General features: G+C 47.4%; 1 protein-coding gene across 3 annotated transcripts in view; it reads right to left on the bottom strand.

Moving 5' to 3' along the window:
- PRKCE (protein kinase C epsilon) overlaps positions 1 to 27,093 on the bottom strand; it is a 477,259-nt gene that overhangs the window by 163,705 nt on the left and 286,461 nt on the right. For all 3 annotated transcript variants that reach the window (XM_059406230.1, XM_059406229.1, XM_059406231.1), the window contains 4 exons: positions 8,956 to 9,115; positions 6,701 to 6,735; positions 5,436 to 5,521; positions 1,948 to 2,077 (listed from right to left, as the gene is read on the bottom strand). In XM_059406230.1, the coding sequence (XP_059262213.1) occupies positions 1,948 to 2,077; positions 5,436 to 5,521; positions 6,701 to 6,735; positions 8,956 to 9,115 (411 nt within the window). The remainder of the gene's footprint in view (positions 1 to 1,947; positions 2,078 to 5,435; positions 5,522 to 6,700; positions 6,736 to 8,955; positions 9,116 to 27,093) is intronic.

Below are 27,093 nucleotides of genomic sequence, written 5' to 3'. Positions count from 1 at the left end.
GGCGGCAACATCCAGGCACCTGGGCCACTTTTTTAAGATGTCAATATTTCTGAGATGACAGTGCCTTCCTTTAGACTCCCCAGACAGATCAATCATTAATACAGTTACTGAATGCCAGACAAGGCCTTATCAGAGTCCCAGCCAAAGCAGGCTGTGTGCTTCCTGCAGCTCCGCTCAACCTCGCCCAGGTGCAGCACTCCTCACTCCTCCCCTAGCCCCACTCTTACGTCCTCCTCTTCCATTGTCTTAAAGTCACTTAGCATCAAGAAGGATTTCAGGTGAGCCATGCTTCTTTGTGTCAGGGTCCCTTCTCCAGAACACTGGACAGGGAGGTCTGAACGGGCAGCTCACCTAGGACAGCGATGCGTCCACGGCCAGCACCCCGTCCTAGCCCCATGTCAGGGTGCCCTCAGCCCCCCACACAGCCACTTCCAACCGTCACCCCCCTTCTCACACCACCCGCACCCACTTCTTACCTCAACTCCAAGAGGGATCTCCCGGTTCCGAAGACCAGGGAACTCTCCCTGCACAGAATGCCCTCAACAATTCAGAACCTAAAGGATCCTCTTGTCCCCTCACCTCCTGTCCCCGATGCCAAGAGGTGTATCTGTGTCCAGGCCTGGTCTCGGGGCTTTCCGTCCGGCTGGGAGGAAGGGTTATTCGTCTTTCTCCCCCAGGCCCACCCCTCCCCCTCCGGGCTCATTAATCTCCCGTTCTCCACGGTCTTCTCCCTCATTACAGGAAGCATTCGGAGAGAACGCTTCGTCTTCCGTCTGGCTTCCATCCCACCCAGACAGCTCCTGTCAAGGTCGCTAGTCACCTCCTACTAGTTACATCCGACCCCGCGTTCCACTTCTTAGTTTCAGTGACCTCTTGGAAGCATCTGGCACCACTTAGCCCTTCCCTTAAACATTTTTTTAAATACTCTCTACTCCTTTGGCTTCCACGATGCCATCCCTCAAGACTCTTCCTGAGATCCTCCCGCCTTGTGCGCAGGCTTGGCCTTGATGCCCGTCCCCTTCCTCCCCCAGACCTCAGGGCGCTACCTTCTCTTCTCACACTCAAGGCCCTTCTGGGGAGGACATGAACTTTACAGCTTCAAGCACTACCCACGACATGGATAAATCCCAAGTGCAAATACTCAGTGTAGACCTCCGCCCGAGTTGCAGCGAGAACACCCCACAGCCGGACAGCTCCATGGAGAGTATGGGCGTCCACACTCCGCGTGCCTGCTGGGCCAGCTCGTGGAACAGGGCACTCCATCCAGACCCCCGGAGCATGTTCCCACCTTCCCCTCTGAAGCCGAAGGCAATTCACGAGCGGGACAGCAGGAAACAGGAAGGAACTCGAGACTCAAGAGTCAAGGTTCAAACCTTATTCCTGCTACTCAGCCGTGTGATGTGAACAAGTCATTTGGTCTCTGAGACTCAGGGTCATGGGAATAACATCAAGTACAAACAGGTCTGTGCAGCATCAATAAGATGCTGTATGTGACAGTGTCCTAGCATGGTTCCTTCCCAGAGTAAGCTTGGAAGCACGGATTGTGACAGAAGGATATCCATTCCTTATTTCCTGGCCTAACTCCAGAAATATGCTTCCCTTCTGCTCCAGTGTATCTCTTCCTTTAATTATTTCTCCACTTTTATAGACTCAACTTGTGTCCCCTCCCCCAGCTTGCTCATGGTCTTAAAGACGGAAGAGGGACACCTTGCTCCTAGCATTCCTTCTGTGGAGTTTCCTTGGCTGCTCCCTACAGAGATTGCTGAACAAATCCGCCAGTAAGTAATGAGACCATAACAAGGGCTTGTACTCCATCCTCTGGCCAAACGTGGAACTTACCTGAGAGGCTCTGAACACCAAGAATTTTCGAAAAAGAGGAGACGGAAGGGACACAGGAGTATGGAGGGGGTGGGAGGCAGAGCGAGGGCATGGCCCAGGGCGCCTTACCTTTGCACTGCAAACCCTGCCGTAGGAGGCCCCAGAGCAAGGACCCACAGTGGTCGCAGAAGGTGGGGACCTTGTAGTTGTGGATCCCGAACTTGTGGGGCATGTTGACGCTGAACCGCTGAGAACCCACCTGCAGGGATGGCAAAACACAGGGTCACTAACAGGCTCGCTCACATGGTGGCCTGCTTACTGCTGGAGCTCCTACAGGCCGGCTTTCCCAGAGGCCTGGCCACCGAATGGGGCAGGTGGGAGCTTGGCTCCGAAAGCTGCCGCGAGAAACCAGGTGCAGAGAACCTCCTGGGGGCATTTGTTCCTGATACCCTTCGCTCACTCCCCACCTCTCTGTTGGACCTTGTGAGGCCAGGCCCACTGCCCAGTGAGGTCCCCCCAGGACAGCGGGCTTCCATCTTTCACGGCACATGGCACACAATGCGCACCTCACATTATGGCTATTCACGAGATGTCACCGTGTTTCTCAAGGTTGCTTTGTGCCTGGAGGCCGCAGTGAGGCCGTTTTGGCCGCATGGTAGTAGACGGATTCTACAAAGACCCTGAAGCCCCAGCACAGCTGCGGAAAGTGAAGGTCTCCAGTTAGGACAGGCAGTAGCTGTGGTGAAGCCTGCTAACCCAGAGCCATGCGCCCCAAGGGCACGGAGGTATGGGGACTGCATACAGGCCAGGCACCACTGTCACCATTAAACCTCACCGGCACCCCGCGGGGCAGGCGCCCTTGTTGGCCTGAGTTTCCAGCAGGGGAAATTAAGGCCGTGTGAGATTAAGAAGCACAGTGGTAAGCTGATGAGCAGCAGAGGCAGAATCTGAGGCCCACGAGTGTGAATTCAGAGCCCAGGCCTTTTCAGCAGCATGCTGCCACTTAGGGATTATTTAAAAGGAGTAAAGAGAAGGCGGTAAGGTGGAGGGGGAAGGCTGGGGTGGGGGGGCAGGTGTATTCTGATCTGTGGGCCTGTGTCTGCCACCAACTACCTGTGAGGTCTTGGAAGTTTCCAGACTTCTTGGGGCTTCAGATTCCTGATCTGGCTAATGAGGATGGCAGCCCCGTCCCACTGAACGTCACAGGGCTGCAGGGAGTGGGGGGAGGGGGCACAGGGGATAAGACGCATAGAAGTGAGGGGTCATTGGCATGGTCTGCCTTTCTGGGTCTCCTCCTCTATGTCAACCTGCTCACCCTGAAGGGCGTGCATCACTGTAGCCACTCTTTTCCTGCAAATGCTGAAGATGTGGTGGACCCACACTGAGAACAGACTTGGGGGTCCTAGGAAGAGGCTCACAAAGGGATATAGGTGACAGACAAAGGTGAAGAGGTTGGGGAGCGCCCAGGAACTCGGAGGTTCAGCCGGGAGCACCCAGGATGCTAAAGTATCAGAGGATGGTGGGCGGAGGACAGGGCATAAGCACGAGCCACAGAACTGGAGGCTGTGGAAACAAGCATGAGAGCCGCGCACACACAGGTACACACGTGCACACGCTGCTCTGCCGCGAAGACGTGGAAACGGGGGCAAGTGAGACCAACGCAGAGGCCATGGGAGGGAAGAAGAGAAAGAAATCACTGGAAGGTGAAGAAGAAAGGAAGGTGATGCCACGGAGAGCCTTGGGCGGTCCCCACCCTTGGAAACCCGGGGAGAGGTGTGTCCTCGGCGCTAACACACAGGCACTAAGCAGGGAGAGAAACTTAGGCTCCCTGGCAGAGGGCTCCCCCATCTCTCCCCAACCCTGGTGGGTGCGCAATGCCCTAGGAGCCTGGCCCTGTGAGCCCTGGGACAGGCAAGAACTCCACAAGGCAGAGAAACTCACAGCCCCCATCCTCAATCCTTGGCCACTTCTCTCCCTTGGGACACATGCCACATGTGGGGACAAACTTCACTGGTGACGTCTATTCGCTGCCAACGGGCCAAGAAGGACAACCAGAAAGCACTTGGTCACAGACTCAGAGGCAAGGGGGTATCTCCCACCTCAGCCCTCTAACCTGTAGGGCATGGACTCTTTGGGGACTTTTCCCTCCAAGAGATGGGGCGAAGCTATAGAAACCTGTAAGGGCTCGCAGGGGAAGAAACCTGGGAGGTTTTGGAGGGAAGGAATCATGTGTTCCTCTTCCTTCAGTGGCATGTGGCGCAGTATCTGGCTCAGAGCAGGAAGTGCTCAGAGGATGTCCACAGGACAGAAGGGAGACTGACAGCAAGCCAGCCACCTGCCTTTCCTTTATCTGTCCAAGTAAAAAGTGCAACTGTATACTTGGGTCTCGACCCTGCCACAGGAGCCAGGAGGCCCAGGTGGTGAGAACCTGCACTTTCCACCATGACGGCAGAGCCCCCACAAACAGCTTTGGTGCCCTGGGCTGCCTGTCTTTCAGGACATGGAAGGTTCCATCCAGGCCATGCCCCCACGGCTTTCCAGAGACTGTGTGAAAGCAAAAGGAGATAAAAGATAGAAGTGTTTCTGATGCCAAGATGCCATTCGGATGAATTATCTTTTTGGCTTTTGGAAGCCAAATTATAAGTCCACCTGATTATAAACTTACCTAGCGTCTCTTTGACCCCCAGTTCTAATGCACTATGAGTATCCAGTACTTACTTATCTATTTCATCAAGAATTAAAAGCAGGCCTTTGAAATCCACTGCTATGAACACAGATAACACCCACCCTCACACTCATACTCTCCTTCCAGTCACTCGGTTAGGAGAAACCCACCTTTATTGTTGAATTGTCTCACTTCCTTACCCCCAGCAACTTCCCTAAGAGTCAACCTGATACTAGGTTAGAAGATTAAGAGACAATGAAGTCCATCGGTCAAGGGCTCAGATTCCATGGAACAGACGACCTGGGTGTGAACATGGCTCCTTCTCGTACTAGCTGTGTGATCTGGGGCAAGCTAACATGACCTCTCTGTGCTTCCACTCTCCCTGTAGCAAAATGAAGATAATCGCATAGCTCTTATTAAGGCCGTTTTGAGATTAAATACTGTATGACGAAGTACTTAAATCGACACACCATGAACGTACACCATGAACGTCGGCTGGTATTATTACTATAGTTATTCCTGCCTCTTAAGGGTTTCTTGGGTTTGTTAATTCCTTTCTGTTCCTCCCATCACCTCAGAAAGACAAGGTTCCCGTTTATGTGTCATGTCTCTCTCCCTGTTTATGAGCAGTGTGGAGACAGTGACAGGTCACTTAGGGACGTCACTGTTCCGAAGAGATAATGACATAAAGCAATTCACATGTTCCTCGCAGGCTTTAGCTCTTGCCCTAATAGCCACGGACATGACACGGACTCTGAGCCACGGTCATTCTGTAGACCGTGCCTCCTGCTGGAAGGCTGTGGACAACTCCCTCAACTCTGATCAACACAATGGAGAAAGCCAGGGGATCTGAGAGAGATAAGGAGTTTCTCAGGAACCACTGAGGGGGCAGTAAAGAAAGGGAGGCGTGGCAGTAAAGAAAGCCCCAAATTTCAACGTTATAAATAGTTACCTCATCGGGAGTTTCCTGTTTCTTTAATCCAGCACACTTCGTAATTATGAGCTCATGGCATCGCTTGTGGACCACGCAAGTGCAAACTGCAAACAGCAAAAATGGGAAGGCTGAGCGACAAGTGGGGGTAGAAAGCTTCCACCCCAAGATTCTGGTCTCCATGGAGGGACGCCGGGAGCCACGCCCCTCCTGTGCCCGAGTCTTAACGAAAGACCCGGCTGAAGCCTGGAAGGCTGAGTCATTAGGAATACTGTGTCATCAGTGCCATTAGGGTTCCCTGAAAGCTCTGGAGAAGAATGCACCCTTACACCCAGAGGGCCTCAGGAGTTTTCTCTAGATATGGAAGTACCAAATGATTTCCTCACTTCTATATGCCAAGGTCAGGGAACAGTTTCCTTCTGTGAAGCAGGTCTGTTAAAGGCACCGGAGCAGTCCTATGCCCCAGCCCATGTCACGTCAGGGTTGGCAGGTGTGACAGGGAGCACTACTGAGGGAGAATGGGTCTTTTGGGGCACAGGAGTTCTTAAACATTTTTGGTTAATTTCACAGTGGCCCACAGCCTGTTCTTCCATATCCTGGGACAGTGTGAGCTGAGGCAGCCAAAGAGGTAAGCAGCTATTTGCACATATGCTACCTCAAGGACATGGCCGTGTACGACAGAACCTGCTCAGGTCCTCTGGTGAGCCCAAGTCAACCAGTGGCTGGGTGAGGAGATGGATCTTGCATTTTAGTCAAAGAACTGAAAACAAACAAACTGCAATGATTTCAAGGGAGTCTTAAACATTGAAGAGCTAATGATTCCACAGTAGAGACAAAAAAAGGGAGGGGGGTAGAGAGAGAATCAGCAAGGATCACTGAGTGATAGGAGTGAATCGAGCAGGTGAGGGAACTTCTTCAGGGAGCAAGAGAGGGAGGAGGGAGGGAGCTGACAGGGTACACGGAGCCCAGCTCAGGGCAGGGTGGGGCCTTCGAAGGGTGTTGAATGGTTGCATCTTACTGGGAAAGGAGCAGAGACCCCAGGGACAGCTGGAGACAGGTGCCCACAGGTACTCCCATACCTCTACACCCCATATATGGGATACAGGAACCATGTCCAGGCAGGGACAAAAGAAAACAAGGTCTTGCTTCTCAGAGAGGGAACAGGAGCATGCAAACCCTATAGAGCCTATAAATGTCATCAAACCCAGCATGTGTGTCCTAGGAGTGTCGCTGATCTGGACAGACCAGAGGGCCCCCAAGCATTTAGTTCCTACAGTGCCTCTTACCTTGACATTGGTATCCCTGCTTTCCTATGACACCCCTGAAAAGAAGAATACAACCTTTTAATAAATTTTAGTAGGTCGAAAACCACACAACGTCACCCCTTTCTGGCCACCAGCCACGATGCACCAAGTAGACTAGAATCCAGACAGCAGCGGGATTTCACTTCCTCTTGCAGAGAGCCTTAAAGTGACTCCTTCAGGGTGCCTGGGCAGCTCAGTTGGGTAAGCCTCTGCCTTCTGCTCATGCCACCATCCGGCAGTCCTGGTATTGAGCCCTGCTCATCACAGGGCCTACTTCTCCCTCTTCCTCTGCCCCACCCTCCTGCTCCTTCTAAGTAAACAAATAAAATCTAAAAAAAAAAAAAAAAAAAAAAAAAAAGACTCCTTCGGAGGCAACAGAGGTTAGAGCCAGTGTTTGGAAAGGGTACAAAGCCTGGTCAGTATCAGGGCTTGGTTTCCTAGACCAACAGCCTTTCCAGTGAGGCCAACAGTGTTCTGGAAAGCCAAAAAGACTCTGCTCGCTCAAGGCAGATCTTGATCAGTCAAACATGGCAGGTAATCATATAGGAGGGTTCTAGTTTACAGGCATATTCCCTGGGCACTCCAGCAGCAGTCAAAGGGTCTAGGTGGGTCTGTGGCCAGGGTTAGGGGCATTGGTCAAGGGTAATGGCAGAGGTTCCTTCCCTGACAGGTGTCAGCTCCCCTGGGGCAGGGTTAGGGTTAGCATGGACACAGAACAATCCAACCAATCTGGCCTGGGCCCTGTCCTCAGTGACACCACCAACTGGTCAAGGAGCAATCTGCCATTTCCAGCCCAGTGGGAGCCGCACCTTGGGAAGCCTAAAACCCAGAGGTGTTCACCGTACGCCGAGAGGAGACCTGAATCCATACATCTCAGCTTCCACAACATACTCCCTCCAAACACACAACTCGTAATGGAAATACAGAAAACAGAGTTAGAGGGTGGAAGCAGCGCTGGGGGTGAGACATTTCTGTGATGGGACTGGGGCATTATTCCCGCTTCCAGCAGCCTGAGGGTGCTCTGAGCTGCACCTCCACAGATGTCCATGCCAACCTCAGTGACTAGTTCTGGAAAACCACAAGGACAAGACAAGCCACTCCTGCACACCTTGGCAATTCAAAGCCTAATTCAGATGCTCCTTTTGCTTGGTTTGTGCGGCAAATTGGCCTCACTTATTCCCCCCCACAGGATCCAAGTGTGTTGGCGAAGTTCAAGAGCTCAGAGAGGTTGCCAGGAAGGCTGGTGGGAGGTCTGGAACAGCTTTCTGCTGGGCTCACCAGGAGTGGAAGTGGGTCTCTGACACCTCCTAGCTGGAGGACGTCACACTAGTCTTGTTTTCCTTTCTGAGTCTCAGTACTGTTGTTAGTGGAATGGCTTTAATAATACATAGCTTCTAGGACACTAGGATGATTTAATTAGATATTCTCAGGGCCTAAGAAAAGACTTGGCACATGGTAGGCATTCATTAAGATTCCCCCACCAATACTCAAGGCCGGTGCTCCTTATCCTTCTCCATCTCCCAAAAAGGCCCATAACCTACCTGTCTTTGCCTATCAAAATCCTAGTCATCATGAAAGGAGAAATGCCACCTCTTCCAGGAAGCCTTCCCTGAGCACTCCAGCCAATGCTGCTCTCTCATTCCTTTGAAAGCTGGGCATCCTAGTAGCACCACTGTTGTAACAGTTATTAAGAACTGCTTTGAATTACAGATACTGGGAATCAATTATTTTTTAAGCTTTATCATGGGAAAATTCAGATATATACAAAAATAAAGAGATAAATGTAAGGGACCTATAACCTGCTCTAACAATGATTAATGCACCGCTGGTCTTATTTCATCTCTACCCCTAGCCCCTCTGCCCTTCTTCCAGATCATTTTTAAACAAATCCCAGACATCACATTATTTCATTTCTAAATAATTAAGCTTGTGTCTCTAAAAGATAAGAACTCCTTTAAAAAATACATCACAACATACCACCATTGGTTATAAAATCTTAACTCGTTAAACATGATCTATGATATGATCCTAAGCATAAAGTCACCATTCTTCCCAGTTATCCCCCCGGGTACTAGAGACTCACTGAGCCTTCCAGAAAAGTCTTCTGCAATAAAATGAAGAAGAAATGAAGCCCATCAGCACTTTAAAAATAAAGTTTCTCTTCTCCTGCAACCCCCTCCCCGATGTCTCACCTCAGGGAAAGCCTCACTAGAGGTTCCCAGGAGAGAGGGCCTTACCAGATAAAATCTCTGCAGTGGGAGCAGTAGGTGGGCTGCCGAAGGTAGGTAGCCATGAACTTGTGGCCGTTGACCTGGTGAACCCTGCGCCTGACAGCCCCCTGCCTCTTCCTGGGCCGCATGCGCTCCCTGAACACGCGCTCTTCATTGTCTTTAGGGGCTGGGGAAGGACAAGAGCAGAGAAGAAAACACAGGGTTAGCACACCTGGGAAGAGACCTCCTACCCCACTCTCAGTGCCAGGAGCAGGAGCGGCATGGGCGGGAGTACCCATGGGCTGAGGGACTCTGGGGTCTGAGCCTTGCTGCTCAACCCCAGCAAGGGTGCACCATGAGAGACAGGAAGGCCAGACTGGGCTGCCATTTCCTGTACCAGCGGCACCCCCGAATTCATCCAGATCCCAGTCCTGCCCCTGGTGTGGCTTCTCCATTCCCCCCGGGGATGCAGCTGCACATTGCAAGGGTGTGGGACCAAAAGGCTCAAGGTTCACATTTTATCACAGCTTCTTGGCAGCCAGGCCTTAGCCAGCCAGTGCATCCTTGCCCGGAGCCTCTAAGGGCCCAGCCCTCTGGAAACGGGGTACAGTGCTGACACCAAGGGCACTGTGGAATCTGCACCCAGCTCCCTGGCTCAGAGAAACTGGACTTTTCTTCCTTCCCCTTCTTCCGGACTAGGATAACCAGGAACCTTTTCCTGAAGGTCAAAAGGAGACAGAAACCTAACACTGGGAAAGCAGTTTTCCAGAAGACTCAGACCCACCACCACGGACTTTACGACCTCACTGAAGACAAAAGGCCGGTCCTCACTTCTTCCTTGGGTCCACATCAGAGGCTGCCCCAAGCCTCAGAGAGTCCTGCAAGGGTGCTAATAAACGACCACAATGCTTGTTATGGTCTGAATGATTGAGCCCCGCTCTCCCATTCACACGTTGATGTGCTACCTGCCAGTGTGACCCAGCCATGACAGTGAAGTTCCCATGATGAGGTGAATGCTGTTAAGAGGACGTGACCGGAGCTCACTCACTATCTTGCGAGGACCCAGAGAGAAGATGGATGTCTACAAGGCAAGAAGGGGGCCCTCACCCAACTGTGCTGACACCTTAATCTCAGACTTTCAGCCTTCAGAACTAGGAGCAAGAAATTTCTGTTGCTGGAACCACTCCGTCTACAGCATTTTGTTTCGGCAGCCCAAGCAGACCAATACAAGAGTCACACTTAATGCTAACTAAGGGCTTATTCCGTGGCAGGTGCCCACTGAAACTTTACAGCAGCACTTCTGAAAGGTGATCATAGCCACACTTCACAGGTGTGCAAATTGAGGAATAGGAAGTTTATATAACCACTTTCTGTTAGCACAGCTACTAAGTGGTGGAGCCCAGATTCTAACCCAGAGAGTGGGGGAGAAACCAGTGTTAACACTGTCCACATGCCGCTCTGGGCGACAGCCTACCCTCCCGACAGCAAGGTCCCAAAGTGCTCAACTGAGGGGCTCTTAGAATGCAAGAGGCCAGCGGCCTCTGGCTTCTCCGAGGGCAGGGGAGGCGCCTGGTTCCTAGCACTAGTGCTGGCCCTGGAAGGTCGCCCGCACGGCACAGCTTAAAATGCCCTGGGAAGGCTCTGTGCCCCCCCACCCCAAGTATCCTCCACACCTGACATGCCACCATGACAGTGTCAGTCTTGGGGTGAGAACGGCACCTGTGTGAGCCCAACAGCTGGAGGATCTGAGGGCAGTGTCTGTCAGTGGGGACTGAGCAGGGGTGGAGGGACACAGCACTAGAGGAAGAGAAAGGCAAGAATGGGGAGCACATGCCCAGTAGGGGCTTTTAGGGGGAAGAAGCCTCCAAGCAGACAGGCAGAGATGCTGATCCCCAGCACAGACCCTGATGACCTAGATGGGGGTCTGCCTGCCACCCCTCTGTTTCCCCACCCCCAGCCAGCCTGGCCCCCCTTTTGAACGGGTGCTTTTTATATTCCAAAAGGTCTCTGACCTGGAAAGAGATGGAGTATGCAAATCCCACCTTCTACCCTGCCACAACCTAGGGACCAAGGCCCAGCTGATCAGATTCTCATGAGAATGTCCCAGCTCTGCTTTACTATAGAGACAGGTACACACACACAGAAATCTGGCCATCAACACTCAATTGTCCAATGACAGGTGACTTCTACTTCTGCTGCCTACTTTTCACTATATCCAGAATATTCTACCACATTTAGAAGCAGAAAAAAAAAAATACGGTAATTAAAAAAATATATTCACTAGCACTTCCTTACTACAAACATGATCTATAAAAATCTAGACTCCAATCTCCACACCTGGGCAGCTGAGGCCAGAGGACAAGCATTCAACCAACTGCCTTTACCAGATTCACCATGGGTCACATTTATTTATTTATTTTTTATTTATCAGAGTGGAGGGGGGGGAGCGAGCACAGGCAGACAGAATGGCAGGCAGAGACAGAGGGAGAAGCAGGCTCCCCGCTGAGCAAGGAGCCCGATGTGGGACTCGATCCCAGGACGCTGGGATCATGACCTGAGCCGAAGGCAGCTGCTTAACCAACTGAGCCACCCAGAAGTCCCATGGATCACATTTAAACAGTAAGTCAGCCCCTCATGCATTTAAGGTGCAACTTGCTTTGCAAATCCCTCAAATTTACTAGTCTTTTGATCCTGGGAAGTTATATTTTCTGTGAAACTGCTGAGGAGCCCTATCTAATTTTCTCAAGGGAGCCCAGCTAGAACGGGGTTACGGGTATCCCCAAGGGCCTCATTTCTCAACTTTTTACAGAAATGACCAGCAACCAAATTAAAGGTCTAAACTCTGTTTACTTTGATTTAATATGTTAACATAGCAACCTGTTAATTTAACGGACTTATAAAGACCTCCCAGTTGCAAGCACTCATGCCTAGAGAGAAGATGCTTCCTACTGGTGGGGGCTGAGGGGAGGATCCTGGGAGGAGGTTAGACAGAGAGCCAAGAATAATTCCCCTGAAGTGGGATCTGATTGTCTGACTGAACTTCCCCAAAGGTTCTGTAATCCCTGCTCCGGAGCACAGGTGCACTGCCTTGTAAGAGAGATTTGACATCAAAGATGTGGGGAAACAGTAAGCTATAGGAGAGGGAAACACAGGTAAACCTCATGCCCCCCACCCATGGGGACCTCCCCACCCTCCATGTGCCAAGCAGCAGGACAGGCAAGAGGAAAAAGAGGAGGGGGCCCCCAGTTGGTGAAAATCATCCCATCACCCATTCCTCTGGACAGGGGAGCCAAGGGTCCAGCCAGATAGTCTTTGTGTCTGTCACCCACATGCCTAGATCCTGAGGGGAGCCCCAGCAATCCCCAGTCCCACAGAACCTCCCTGCTGGGGCCTGGAGTCACCAGCAGAAACAGATCCCATCAGCATTTCCTGCTGCTGTCAAGGATCTCTATTAAAATACAGTTCCAATGGGGTAATGCATCACACACGTGTGTGCATGTGAGTGTGTGATGTGAATGTGACAGATTTATAAATGAATATAGATGTGGATATAAAAATCAATATGGTATCTATTAAATATGTTGTGAATAACTTCTATAATTTCTATATTTATATAATACAGGATAATAGTGTATTATTACATTTATTTACATCATCAGCGTAACTGTATTTTATAACTACAATATAATTAATACTATAATATGATGTTATAATATACTATTATTAATACATAATATAAAATATGATGCAAACATAGTTTGACTAAACCATTTGAAGGTTGTGAGCACAGTAACACCTTACCCCAAAATATATCAGCCTTCATCTCCTGAGAACAAAAGCATTCTCCTAATAACCAAAGTTATCAGAGTCAAGAAACTTAACACTGATATGACATTATCTAATATATGGTTCATATTCAAATTTCTCTAACTGCCCCCCAAATGCCCTTTACAGTTGTGGCTTTAAAATTTTTCAGAAGCGGGGCACCTGGGTGGCTCAGTTGGTTAAACGACTGCCTTCGGCTCAGGTCATGATCCTAGAGTCCCGGGATTGAGTCCCGCACTGGGCTCCCTGCTCAGTGGGGAGTCTGCTGCTCCCTCTGACCCTCTCCCAACTTAGTCTATCTCTTTCATTCTCTTTCAAATAAATAAACAAAAAATAATTAAAAAAAAATTTTTCAGAAGCTACTTAGAGCTCTTGCTTTGCCTTTAGTTGCCATACCTCCTTAGACTTTCCAATCTAGAACAGCTTTCTTGTTTCCTTTTTATGATACATTTATGAAGTGTCGAGGATGCTGTCTTACAGAATGTTCCACAATCTAGATTTGTCTCATTCCTCCCCATTAGTTTCACATCAAATGGCAAGAATACCACAGAGGTATAGGTACCAATGAATCCAAATATATCCATCAAGATCCCTAGAGGCTCCTGTGTAAATTACATGAACGTAAAACTTATAGGAATTATAAAATACTCGCTCTTAGTGGGAATTTTTAAAATGCAAAGAGCAGTCTTGACATACCACTGACCCACCACTGAATACCTAGTAAACAAGTTTGTTTTAAAGTGGTATTATCCGTATTATACATATGCAATGTGATGCAACATTTCCAGAAACAATACTCTAATGATAGCAAACACCACAAAAAAAAGTCACATCCTTTAACTTTGGGATTCCCTCTAAGTCAATAATTACACAGAAACAAAAAGCTATATACTTATAACTTCCAGATGTTCCCCCATTGCTGTTTATCTTGGCCAACAAACAGAAGTAACTGGACCATTGTGCATTAAGAGAATGGTCCGACAAATTATAGCACATTTATAGCAAGTTAAAAATGGTGAACTAAGACCTTGCGGGATTATGGGGAAATGGGATACAATATGGTAAAAACAGAATGCGCACGCGCACAAACCCGTGTAAAACATACTTGCAGATTGAAGGTAATGTAAAAGAATTATTGTGCTCTGCTAGGATGATGGGTTTACATACTGTCTGTAGAATTGGAAAACAACATGCTCTGATGCTCTTTAGTGACTTCTAAGAGAGGTTCTCTGTGCCTGTGCATCCTTCTTGCTGTGGAAGGGGGAGGGCTACTCAGTATGAACAAGGAGAGGGCACTACATACATGCACTGGGCAGGGGGACAGGCCCAATTTTGACAGTCTGCAGCTGCCAGTGCTCCTGGACTGAGGGAAGAGCTCCCCCGACCTGCCCCCAAGCCCACCGCAAAGGATGCCCAGTGCCGTCACTGTGTGCACGGCGCTACGGCCACCTGGTGTGACCCTTCCTTTGCAGCATCCTCAGAGGCAAAACCCAGGCTGGGTTTCCTCCCAAAGAGGAAACCATCGGGCCCTTTCCAGATCTTTTGTTTTATGGGTGCATCAGCCACGTGGCAGAAGGAATGATGTCAAGTCAGGGAGAGACCTGCTAAGAGCAGGATAAACTTTTTGAGACTTTCTGTGGAAATGAAGATTAGTCAGACAGTGTGACAGGAGTTCTCCAAAGCATGAAGTGAAGCAGAGCTGTCCGGTGGAGCTACTAGGAGATCCTCAGTTACCTCAGCCTCCAGCAATGTTCCAGGCTTGTCTCCTGCGTGGTTCCGTTAGGCCGTCAACTTCAGACTCCCAGGAGCTTTTGCACATTGAGGATCTTACAGCCCCAAGGTTGCACGCAGGGGGCAAAAGCAGCAGAAAGAGCCCACACCTTGGAGTTACGACTCTGTTGAAGCAGCCCCTCCTGGCTCCTTTTTCCTGGGCCAAGTCCTCCCCATCTCAGCCAGGGGAACCCTCACAGACATGGGGAGAGGCAGCTCCTGGCACCAAAGCCTATGCCAGTCCAATGACTGAGGTCTTCCTGCTTCACCATCTCCCACCTCACCCCACCTCACCTTCTCTGGCACAAAAGGGGAGCTGACCTGACAGGACTGAACACCACTCCCTGCATGAGGCGACAGATACCCTTCACCTCCACACTGTCTGGTATCTTTCAGTTTAAGAATATCTAGCAGGAATCAAAAGAAACGAAATCTTGTCATTTGCAACGATGTGGATGGAGCTAGAGGGTATTATGCTGAGCAAAATAAGTTAATCAGAGAAAGACAATATCATATGACCTCTCTGACACGAGGAATTTGAGAGCCAGGGCAGGGGGATGTGGGGGGATAGGGAGGGGAAAAATGAAACACGATGGGATGGGGAACGAGACTCTTCTAAGAGACTTTTTTTTTTTTTTAAGTATTTTATTTATTTATTTGACACAAGTAGGCAGAGAGGCAGGCAGAGAGAGAGGAGGAATCAGGCTCCCTGCCCACAGAGAGCCCGATGTGGGGCTCGGTCCCAGGACCCTGAGATCATGACCTGAGCCGAAGGCAGAGGTTTAACCCACTGAGCCACCCAGATGCCCCTGATTAAGAGACTCTTAATCTTAGCAAACAAACTGAGGGTTGCTGGGGGATGGGAGGATTGATAGGGTGGCTGGGTGACGGACATTGGGGAGGGTGTGTGCTATGGTGAGTGCTATGAGGTGTGTGAGCCTGATGATACACAGACCTGTACCCCTGGGGCAAATAATACATTATAAGTTAATAAAAAAATTATTAAAAACATATCTGGCAGGGAATTTCTAACAGGTCCAGCTTATGAACGTCTGCATACGCCAGCACTTCCTTGCAGGGTATGTGCAGTGAGAATCGCCAGATGAAGGATCAACCCTGCCTGAGACCCTTGAACCAGAAGTCTGGACCAGGATGATCAATATGCACAACCAGCAGCCTCTGGGTACTGCTGTTATTCCTCACCACAGGACAGTCACTTACCCTTGATGTCCAGGACACACAGGGGTCTTTTCCACAAGCAAGTATGCTGTGGGTTCTTCTTTAATTTTTCTGGCTTGTGTTTGGACCTCTTTCTGCCAGTATGGCTGAACTAGGCACTAGATGATGACACAAATGTTGCCTTTCCTCCAAACCCAATCATTCAATCTCTTTGGGTTTCTACTTTCCTATCTATCAAGAGAGGGTAATGCAACAGCTCAGCCTAAACCCCAAGCTGGTACCTTCTTTCTCTTTCTTCCTGGTGCCAAGCTGATACCTCCTTACTGGGGGAAGTGAAACAGCCCCAACCCCCCACCTTGCAACACCTGCTCTGACACCTCCTAATCGCCACACCCTGCAGGGGCCCAGCTGCCTCCAGATGTTCCACACCTGTCTCGGTGAGCGAAAGAGAGTGAGCCTCCTCTTTCTCTACCCCATCCATTATAGGCTTTAGAAAAATTACTCCATCTTCAGACTGGCAAGCTGCCAGGAAGATTGGACCAGGCATAGAACAGTGACTCAGTTTGCGAACAAAAGCAGTGAGAAACATAACTGATTTGAGAAAAGGCTGGGGACCTCCTCAGAAGGCTTTTCTTAGAATCCAAGCAAAGAAGAAATCCAGTCCTCAAAGAAGGTAATTTCACAACGTGAAGAAAACCATTCAACTGTCGTAGTATTTTCTTCTCTAAGGAACTGTCAAACCTGAGATATTCAGAAGCTGGAAAATAACAGTTACAATTTATCGGGCTCCTGCCATGTACTGGGTACCTTTCCAAGCACCTTACATCGGTGCAATACCATTGTGTACACATGAGGTACCATTACATATACATGAGGTGCTGATGTAGATATATGAGGTGCTGTTCCATATCCATGAGGTGCTATTACATACCCATGAGGCTCTATTATATATGCATGCTATTACATACCCATGAGGTACTATTTCAAATACATGAGCTATGTAAGCAACTCACACACATGCTCTAATACCATGCAGTGGTTATTATTCTTGACTTACAAAGAAACCGAGCCTTTGAGAGATTAAATAAATAATTTGCTGAAGGTCCTACAACTTACAAACAGTAAATGCCAGCTCAGGAAGTCCCACCTGACCCATCTGGTCCTGCCTCTCAGGGATGGCAGAACACCCTGGGTCCCACCTGCACCTGACTGTATGGGAGTCAGCTCCTGCAGCTGCCCACCCACCTCTTCACACATCCACCTCTGCTCTCCTCCAGGGACTTGGCAAAGGAAGCTAAAGGGGACCAATTAGTTCATGATACACCCACAGAATGGATCTTCATGCTGTGGTTTTGAAAAAGTAGATATTCTAAATCCACCAAGAAATAATAAACAGGAAGACTAAGAAACATGTGTACAGTATGTATATAAAATGAGAAGGAGAAAAGGATAAATATACTCAAAAAACACATGAGTGGAAATACACACTGAAAATTTCTGAAGGGTATAACATAAATGGTCTATCTAGAGATGGTTTCCTCTGTAGATACTGAATACCAGGCACTGTTCTGGGCACAGACTCCATAGCACAAGCTCTGGTCCGAGACCACTCTCTCAATTATTGTTCTCTGGTCCTTGATGGTCAGGTCTCCACTAACAAAGCAAAGAATTACCACAATATTCCAGACAACAGTGGTTATGGCTTGCAGGGAGCTCCTAACATAAGCTGGATGAGAACCTTTGCTACTCCATCTCTGAGGAGGTAATTTTCCCTCTCAATAATTCTCTGGCTTGATTTTATGGACTTACCGGTGAAAAAAATGCAAGATAAATAGAAGGAAAACAAAACCAACTGCCCCCCTCCAAAAAAAAAAAAACTAGGTACTGAAAATCAAAGGAGCAATGCCTTTTATTTTTATTTGCCACAAGGAAAATAGGTTATAATATTTTCAAGTAGAATAAATGCTTCATGACAGGAGTTTTAAATATGAAGTAAATATTTATGTGATGCCAAAGAATATGTTCTCCATGCTGTACTCACACAATAAAGAAAATTTCTGTTCAAAACAGGAAAGAGGAAACAGCAATTAATTCCTTGGGAGAGATTACTCCGTGCTATCTACGTCTTCCCAGAGAGTCACACAAGGAGAATGGAGAGGTCTGAGGGCTGAGGCTTGCAGCTGTCTGCGTGTTTTATTCTGTGTGGAATCCAGTCAGAAGAGCACTGGGGACCCGTCAAGATTAGCATCTCAAACTTACTAGAAACTCTCTTCTTCTCTCTCTCTTCTTCAATTTTGGAAGGAGCTGTGCTGCCTTCATGGCACAGCCTGTATTCTGTTCACTTATTAAAATAAAACTTAAGGTACTTCACTTGGTGCGCTGGAGGAGTGAAAGACTCAGACACCGATAGGACAGGGAGAGAAGCATAGTGAGGGGATACATGGTGATGGCCAGACAGTGGGGTGACCATCACTGAGGGAGGGGCCCAGGGATAAAGGCGAGGGCAATCCCCCAAGCCCATGCTCTGATGCAGAGCACACACGTGAACACAGAGAACCAGTGGGCAAGAGGATTTCATTGAAGCAGGGAATGTGCTTGCCTCCTGCCCCTCTGTATTCAGTCATTCATTCACTCACTCTCTCCCTCTCTCCCTCCTGTATCCATTCAAAATTACAGATTGGAGTTACACTGGAACTTGACTGCATGCCTCTGGTACCCAGGAAAAGTCACCACTTGCCAGGAGGAAACCACAGACCCAAACCCTCCAGGCAGACCTGCTAAAAGCTCAAAGAACATTCCCAGCCTGGGAAATCAGCCAAGTGGGGCCCCAGCCAAGGGTGGGGTGAGAGTCCCCGCAGGGGCCAGCGACAGTCCTGTGATTCAGATCCCAGGAAAAGGAGGTTTCGCTGCATTCTGGTCACCTGAGCCCCCACTGAGCTCATGTCTATGAGGCTGAGCGCTGGCCACTGATTGTGTTTCTAAAATCTTGTATGAAAAAAGGCCTGTGGGAAAATAGTGGCAGAAGTCTCCACAGGGCTTCTGTCCATGCCCAGGTGCTAGTTGGTCGTCTTTGGGGGGTGGGTAGTGGGAGAGAGTCAGTGCCAGTGAAGGCCGGCATAATTCCTTCAAATATATAACAAGCATTCTAATGCCACAGGGACCCCAGCCAAAAATGTTACGGGGTCATTTGTGGAAAAGCCTGCACTCATCCAGGGCTGTTGATTTGAGCCCTTCCACATCATCTGGTCAGTGACAGGCAGAGCTCAGGGAAGGTTCGAGCACAGTGAGCTCCAAGTCATAGGCTCTAATGCCCACGTGGTGCCCAGCGACCTCATCCTGGGCTCCAGCCTGCAGGGTTTCTAAAAATACCACCATGAACTAACTCTGCTCTCCCCCAGCTGTTTCTTCAGTTTTCAGCACTAACGAAGTTCAAGTTCAGAGGAGAAGCCATGTCCTGTCCCTGAGTAATCTGGAGTCCCAGGCAGGGGTCCCATGAAGATGGCCAGGTAGGCATGTCTTATTACATTACCTGGAAGAGGAGGAGAGTTTCAGGAACTACAACATGAAAAGAAGACAAGAGAAGGTGCTGAAAGAAGGATAAGACAAAGGAGCTTGAGCAAGAAGATACAAAGAAGATACAAGAAGATACAGGAAGATATAAAGAAGCTGTGGAGTCCCCAAGTCCAGCCTGGTAATGGGCTCAATTAAGCTCATGCCTTCCCAGGAAGTAGACAGGTTTGTTGTGAGTACCCTCTACCTTCCCTGGGCCTTTGGATCACGCTGACCAAGAAGGGAGCTCACCTTCCTTCCACCCTCCCTCCTAGGAGCCCAGGTGAGGCCTGTCCCCAGGGCGGGGTGCTGGGGAGATGGACCAACCTTAGGAAGCTTAACACAGGTGAACAAGCCCCAAGTCTGTCTACAGAAACAGCTAGAATGGCTAGCTCTTGCAGAACTTAGATGTTTTCCCCACGCCTTCATAAAAACCTGCTTAAACTTGCTGTTACAAGTTTTATGTTCCACTGAGACTATGACCAAACCTCTGCATATGGAGAGAGAGGGATGAACAAGTCAAAAGCAATAATGCTTTTTCATTATTAACTGAAAACATCCCATAATCCAACATGTGTTCCTTCAAGGTGTGTCCTTCTCTCTCTCTCTCTCTCTCTCTCTCTCTCTCACACACACACACACACACACACACACACAGTGTGTCCCAAGCCCACCTCCCAGTTCCTGGCACTCTCCCCAACCAGGGGACACCACAGTCCAGGGAAACCAATAAATTCCCAGTTCCTGCTTCTTAGAGCCTTGGAAACTTCTGTCTCTCCTTGAGCTGTCTCCCCTAGAGACATGGGAATGCTGGGAAAACAACAGTTACTATTGTGAGGGAAAAGATGATTTTCTAAGAACTCTACAAAACAACAGACACATTCACTGAGGTTTGGGCCTCATATCTATAAACTCCCATACAGAGAAAACAAAACCTGCCAAGAGGAAAAGTGGGGCAAGGGGAGGAATCTTTTTTTCCATTTGTTGAACGTAAGAAAGTATTTTGAGGCCACACATGCTGACAAGAGGTCCAGTTAGCTTAGGTCTTAGTGCTAATGAGGTACAAGTGAAGATCAAATTCTTCAAGTAAGTCAGTTATCTGTGTCCAGAGGCAAATATATTTTTTTAAATATTTTATTTATTTAACAGAGAGAGAGAGAGAGAGATCACAAGTAGGCAGAGAAGCAGGCAGAGAGAGGGGGAAGCAGGCTCCCTCCTGAGCAGAGAGCCAAATGCAGGGCTTGATTCCAGGACCCTGAGATCATGACCTGAGCCGAAGGCAGAGGTTTATCCCACTGAGCCACTCAAGTGCCCCCAGAGGCAAATATTATAGCCATGGGCCCTGCCTTGAATCTTGGCAACTTCCATATTGTAGTCTTGGTCACCTTAGCACTGGGGAAAAAGTGGGTAGGCCTGGCTCAACCTTACCCAACCTCTCCCACAAACATGGCTCCCATCCTATCCCTTACTACCTCAAGGCAGCCCAAGAGTTGTGCCTTTATGTATGGAACATGGCGCTCTCCTTGTCTGGAAATCTGGGCCCTGCATACAGTGGGTCTTGTCTCAGCAGGAGCGGAGACCTTGTAGCAAGGGTTTAGCTGAGGTTAGGGTCTATCACACACAGATGTGAAGAAGAGTCAAGGACCCCTCATGATGGACTAGCACTGCTCCTGGCCAAAGCATATCTCGGCAATGCTCGTGAGTCTGGCTAGCCCTTAGTAGGTCATGAGATGCCTAATGGAAAAGAACTGAAATGCAACTAGAAGAGAGGGGTAAAAAGAAATTTCAGGTTCTGGACAAAATAAGAAAGGGCTGAATAGGAGGCATTATAGCCAATCTCCAAGAGGGATTCCACACCACTGGGTAGCCCCCTTCTCCAGTGAACAGACATGACCTGCCAACTTGTGTAACCAAAAAGATTTTGCAGAGCGTGTCTTCTGAGGCTAGGTCATAAAAGACATTACAGTTCCCATCTTGCTCTCTCTTGCATCACTCACTCGGGGCAAAGCCAGTTGCCATGTTAATGGGACACCCAAGAAACCCTATGGCCAGATCCATCTGGTGGGAAACTGAGGTGTCCTTCCCACTGGGAACGCTGATCCATGAGCCATGGGTGTCAGCTATGTTGGAAGCAGATCCTCCAGCCTCAGCTGGGCCTCCAGCGAACACAGCCCCGGCCAACATCCCACACAGTCCCTGAGAGACCATGGGCCAGAACCATCCAAGCTAAAGTTGCTCTTGAATCTTGCCCCCTAGAAAGTGTAGGAGGCAACACATGTCCACTGTTGTCTTAAGCTGCTAAATTTGTGGTAATTTGTTATACATCAATAGATACCTAATTCAAGAGGTAAAACATGAGCCAAGCAAGAGAGATGTAGGTAGACGTTAGAAGAATATTTTTTTTTTCTTGTCAGAATTGTTCATTCACTCAATCAGTAATTACCCAGGGCCTCCTAGGTACTAGGTACTATGTCTACACTTTGTGTTACATACTTAGCCTGCTGGTGGAGAGAGAGAGGAGGGAGGAATAAATGCTAACAGGACAGAATATACCAGATCACTCTCACATGGATCCTGGAGCCTGTGTACAAGTGAGTTTCTTAAAACCTGGCTCTGGGAAGCCAGGAATTCAGAGATATTACTTGATATCCTAAAAACCAAAATGGTCCTTGTGGCTTTCAACCGTGCTATGTTAAGCTTTATCCTTCAAGCTTGAGGATTTAAACCCTCCTCTGAGAGGGCCCTCATGAGTGTAATATGTGAATCTCCAATCCTATGGGGAGATGTCAAGCTGGGAAGGTAGAAAATTGTGGGACATGAATGGGGGCAGCACCTGAACAGAGTGGCGTTAGGGGAGAAATTTTGGAAAGTTTACATCAAAGGTTGCTGGGTACTTGGCTCATCTAAAGCAAAATATGAAATCCATTTAAAAAAAATTCTAAGCATCATGATGAGCACTGTGTAATGTATACGACTGTTGGATCACTATATTACACACTTGAAACATAACACTATGATAATTATACTTGCATAAAAAATTTTAAAAAATAATAGTAGGGAGACAAACTGTAAGTGACTCTTAATCTCACAAAACAAACTGAGGGTTGCTGGGGGAGGGGGGGTTGGGAGAAGGGGGGTGGGGTTATGGACATTGGGGGGTATGTGCTATGGTGAGTGCTGTGAAGTGTGTAAACCTGGCGATTCATAGACCTATACCCCTGGGGATAAAAATATATTATATGTTTATAAAAAATAAAAAAATAAAAGAAAATAATAGTAGGTACCATTTACCACACAATAACTTCTTGAAAGGATTCCTACAGGTTTGGTATTATTATCTACACTCTACAAATGAGGGGCTAAGAAAATCTAAGCTACTGACCCAAGGGTATGTGGTTATTAAGTGGTAGAGCCTGGCTTTGCACCCAGATCTCTCTGGCTCCAAAGTTCATTGTTTCCATCCATACTACGCATGTTAAATAACATGAAATGGACACTTCCCCCCACGCCTACCCCCACTTTTTGTCACATGGAAACTAGGAAAAACACAAGAAAATTCAAGCATGCTGTTCATGTTATTCTAACAGGCAGTTCATAGTTTTTTTTTTTTTTTTTTAAATGAACGTTCCTTCTCAAATGCTGAAGACTAGGTGAAAGATAATTAGCAGATTGGAAAGGGAGAGGCCAGTTTCTTTCAAGCGAATATGGAGTCTGATGAGAAGTTCTGAACGCCGCTGGAAACCAGACTGCTCTCAAAGTTATGAGAAATGCAAACTCACAAAGACAACCCCCTCTCATACCATAACACACACACAGGGAGCACAGAGGGGTGACAGAAAAGCCAGAGCCCCCACTTTCAGCTCATTTGTACTGATTACAGTTGGGTCATTCAGACTTTTTGAAAAGCAGGAGGTGATGTGAGGTCTGATGCAGGAACACATATAATCACCACATAGGCAACAACCTTCTGGAACAAAAGGTTTATATTTGCTCAAATCAAGCAAGGAAGAAAGTGTCAGTTCCAAGTGTTCCCCAGACCTGACCCAAACCATCTTTCTTCCAGGAGGAACACCTGGCCAAAGTCTATTCTCTTTCCCAGAGCTGTCCCCTCCTCAATCTTAAGGCTCCATACAAACAGGGAAATTTAAACTTGCTGGGTTTTTTGTTTGGGGTAGGTTTTTTGTTGTTGTTGTTGTTGTGTAAATAAAAATTATCCTTTCTCTCAAAACACAGCAATTAACAAAGGCCCACAGTTCAAATCTATAACTGGAAAATTACAAGTGAGAGGTCAAAGTAATGTGTGTGTTTAAGGTAGAGGAACTACAATAAAGATATGACATTATATGCTTTGCTCTTTTAAACCATTTTCCTAAGGGGGGGGGGAGCTTGTGGTGTTTAAGAAGGCATCCTTCCTTTATTCTGGAGCTGGTCTGGCCTCTCTGGCGAGCAGCCCACTCCAAACCATCTGTTGAAAGGCCAGCTCTTCCTGCATCTGCTGCCAGAACACAGGAAGGACAGGGCAACAATCTTCCTCTTGCAGTCGGGAAGTCTGAGGCCTTTAAAAAGCTTGCACAATATTCTCCCCCATTATTTGCAGTCAGGAAAACCCCAGTGGATTTTGGGGTGAGGAGGACCTGAAATTTGGCCCTCATAGACTACAAGAACATTCCACTGGCTGTCAACCTATCAACCTAAAATGTACACCCCTATTAGATCCCTGACTTAACTCTATCTGAAGTTGACTATCCTTGCTTGAAAACCTTTCTAGATAGCAGAAATGCCCTCTCATTCCTTAAAAGGAAACCTCATTTCCTGCAGGGAGTGTGATGGCCACAGGGGTTCAGAAAAATGTTTTAAAGGCTGGAAGGAAGGGAAAAAAGAATCTCTTTCAGATAGACAATGGCCACTGGGGCTGGTCAAATCTGAATCAGAACACAGAAGAACCCAGATTAAGCCCCTTAACATAATCCCATCATCATTTTCTTCTAAATGACCTAAATTCTGATGTCTCCACCTCCCTAAAATAACGGTTTCTCAAAGGTCGGCATGCATCAGAATTCCTTGGAGGGCTTCCTGAAACATACACTGCTAGATACCATCTCCAGAATTTCTAATGCAAAAAGGGGAGGCCCTGAGAATTTCATTCCTAACAAGATCACAAGTGCGGCTGATGCTGCTTGATCCAGGACCACATTTTAAGAACTGGCTAGACAAGTTCTTAAGTATCTGAACCACCTCTAAGTGCTACACGTAAAGGTATTCCAGAGTTGTTTGGGCCTTGCTGAGAACGTAGAAAGCTAGAAAAGCCATTATTCCCGCCACTACAACCAAAAAAGGACAAACAGAACAGGGGAACGGAATGGAGTCCAGGGAGGAATCCACACATACAGGGTCAGTTGATTTTCAACAAAGGTGGAAAGGCACTTCCACAGAGAAACTGTAGTTTTTTTCTAACAAACAGGGCTGCTGAAACAACTGGATATCCATATGCAAAAATAAACACAGATCCACACCCTGCACCTCATGCAAAAATAAACCCCAAATAGACGATAGGCAAAAATGTAAGAACTATTACATATCTGGAGGAAAATAGAGGAAAAAAATCTTTGCGACCTTGGGGTTAGGTAAACATTCGATAGGACCCTAAAAGCACAATTCCTCGAAGACTGATAAAATGAACTTCACTGAAATTAGTAATATCTGCTGTTCAAAAGACATTGTTATGAGAATAAAAAGGCAAGTCCCCAACCTGGAAAAAAAAAATAATTGCAAATCGTATGTATGGGAAAGTGCTTAGGGCCAGAACAGATAAAGAATTCTCAAAACTTGATAATAAGGAAATAGCCCATTAAAAAAATAACCTAGGATTTGAAAGGCACCACACCAACAGAGATATATGGATGGCAATTAAACACATGAAAAGATGCTGAACATCAGTTTTAGGAAGATGAAAGTTACGACCACACTGAAAGCACTACATGCCTGTTAGAATGACTAACATTAAAATAATAATAAAATAAAACTTGAAAATACCCTAATGACGATGGAAAGTAACTAGAATTTTCATACACTGCTGGATGGAAAACAAAATGGTTTCACCACTTTGGAAAACAGTTCATGATTTCTTATAAAACCAAAAACACACTCACCAAACACAAGCTAGCAATCCCATTTCCAGGTATTTACTCAAATAAAAAGTGCAGGTTACGCAAAAATCTATATGTGAATATCTCTAGCAACTTTATTGGTAATTGTCAAACACTGGTCATAATCCAAAGGTTCCCTCATCTCGGGGAGGAATAAACAGATTGGTGGACACACACACAATGGAATTCTACTCAGCACCAAGGAGGAACATATCACTGATACAATTAGCAAATGCACCTCAAATGCAACACAGTAAATGAAAAAAAAAAAAAAAAAAGCCAAATGTGCAAGGCTACCTACTGTATGATTCCATCCAAACGACATACTGGAAAAGATGAAACTGTAGGCATTGGAAAGGCATCAGTCATTCCCCAACCCCCACCCCCTTGCCCTGCACATCAAATACCTTTATTATGGTGCACTATGAAAATGAAAGATAATAGGAGAATTTGGGGGTGATGGAGCTATTCCATATTTTGATTGTGGCAGTGGTTACAGGAACGCATGTATTTGTCAAAAATGGCAGAAATGTATGCTAAAACAGGTGAATTCTATGGTCTATAAATATTACCTTAAATTTTCTTTTTTTTTTAAAGTAAAAAAAGGTGATGAGGGAGGACCTACCATAGCCTCATCCCTGTGTCAAGAGTCACTAGAGATCCAAAGGACCGCCTTGAGGACAGTTTAGAATGAACATCTGCCAAAATCACGTAGAACAGCCTGCCGGCTGAGAAGTCAGGTGGGCAGGAAAGGTGATAGACTCCAGCCCAGAGAGAGGTGGGGTACCAGGCATGGAGCAGATCCCCTCCGCCGTCTGGTTCCATCTTGAAACTGAAAGCTTTGGTTCTGCTCTCACCAGCCTAACGAGGTCCATCCTGACTGCCCCTCACAGAAGTCACATTTTTCCTCCCTCTGAGCTTCCAAGCAGGTCAGTCCTCTATCCCAGGACAGGGTTCCTTCTCTCCTCTCGCTATTCTAAAGCTTTCCCATCCTTTAAGACCTAAATCTTCCACAAAACCTTTCTTTACCAGAGCAGTCCACTGGGATCTCCTCTTCTCTGAACTACCACAGCCATTCAATTCGATATCCATTCACTGAACATTTAATCATACACCTTCAGAGGGCTTGCTGCAGTGTTCATAATCGTCTCCTCAGCCGCTGACCTCAGAAAGAGAAGCAGCCCTTAAAAGTTCCTGGGTGTCCTTCTCCCCAACCTCCCCTCTAACATACCCATTGCTTATTTCCAACCATCATTTACTGAATGGAACCAAAGCATGGACAATAGTAAGAGAATTAATTAACGTGGTATTAAACACACAGCAATTCATCTGCTTATATCATAAATATTTGTGAAATTCCTCCTCATGTATAAGGTGATTAAAACGTCTTTTCGCAAATAAAATCCATTCCAATTTGTAAAGAATTGCACAATCCCTAAAGGACCCACAATTGTGCAGCAAGAAAATGTATGTTTAGATATGTGATTGTTTCTGGATATTAGATTCTTTTCATGATAGCACATACACATGGGGGTTGGGTTATTTTTCTTCAAAAAAAAAAAAATTCCTACACATTTCTTTTTTCCTTTAGAAGTCCTTGACTAAGCATCTTGAGTTCATATGTAGCCTCTCTGGATGTTTTCTATTTTCACGCATGCTTATGTTTAAATTAGATAGGCCAATTTAATTAGTCTTT

This window comes from Mustela nigripes, chromosome 7, assembly GCF_022355385.1.
Source record: "Mustela nigripes isolate SB6536 chromosome 7, MUSNIG.SB6536, whole genome shotgun sequence".
NCBI classification, from domain to species: domain Eukaryota; kingdom Metazoa; phylum Chordata; class Mammalia; order Carnivora; family Mustelidae; genus Mustela; species Mustela nigripes.
The sequence above is the reverse complement of the archived record's forward strand: the minus strand, read 5'-3'. Positions and strand labels throughout refer to the sequence as shown.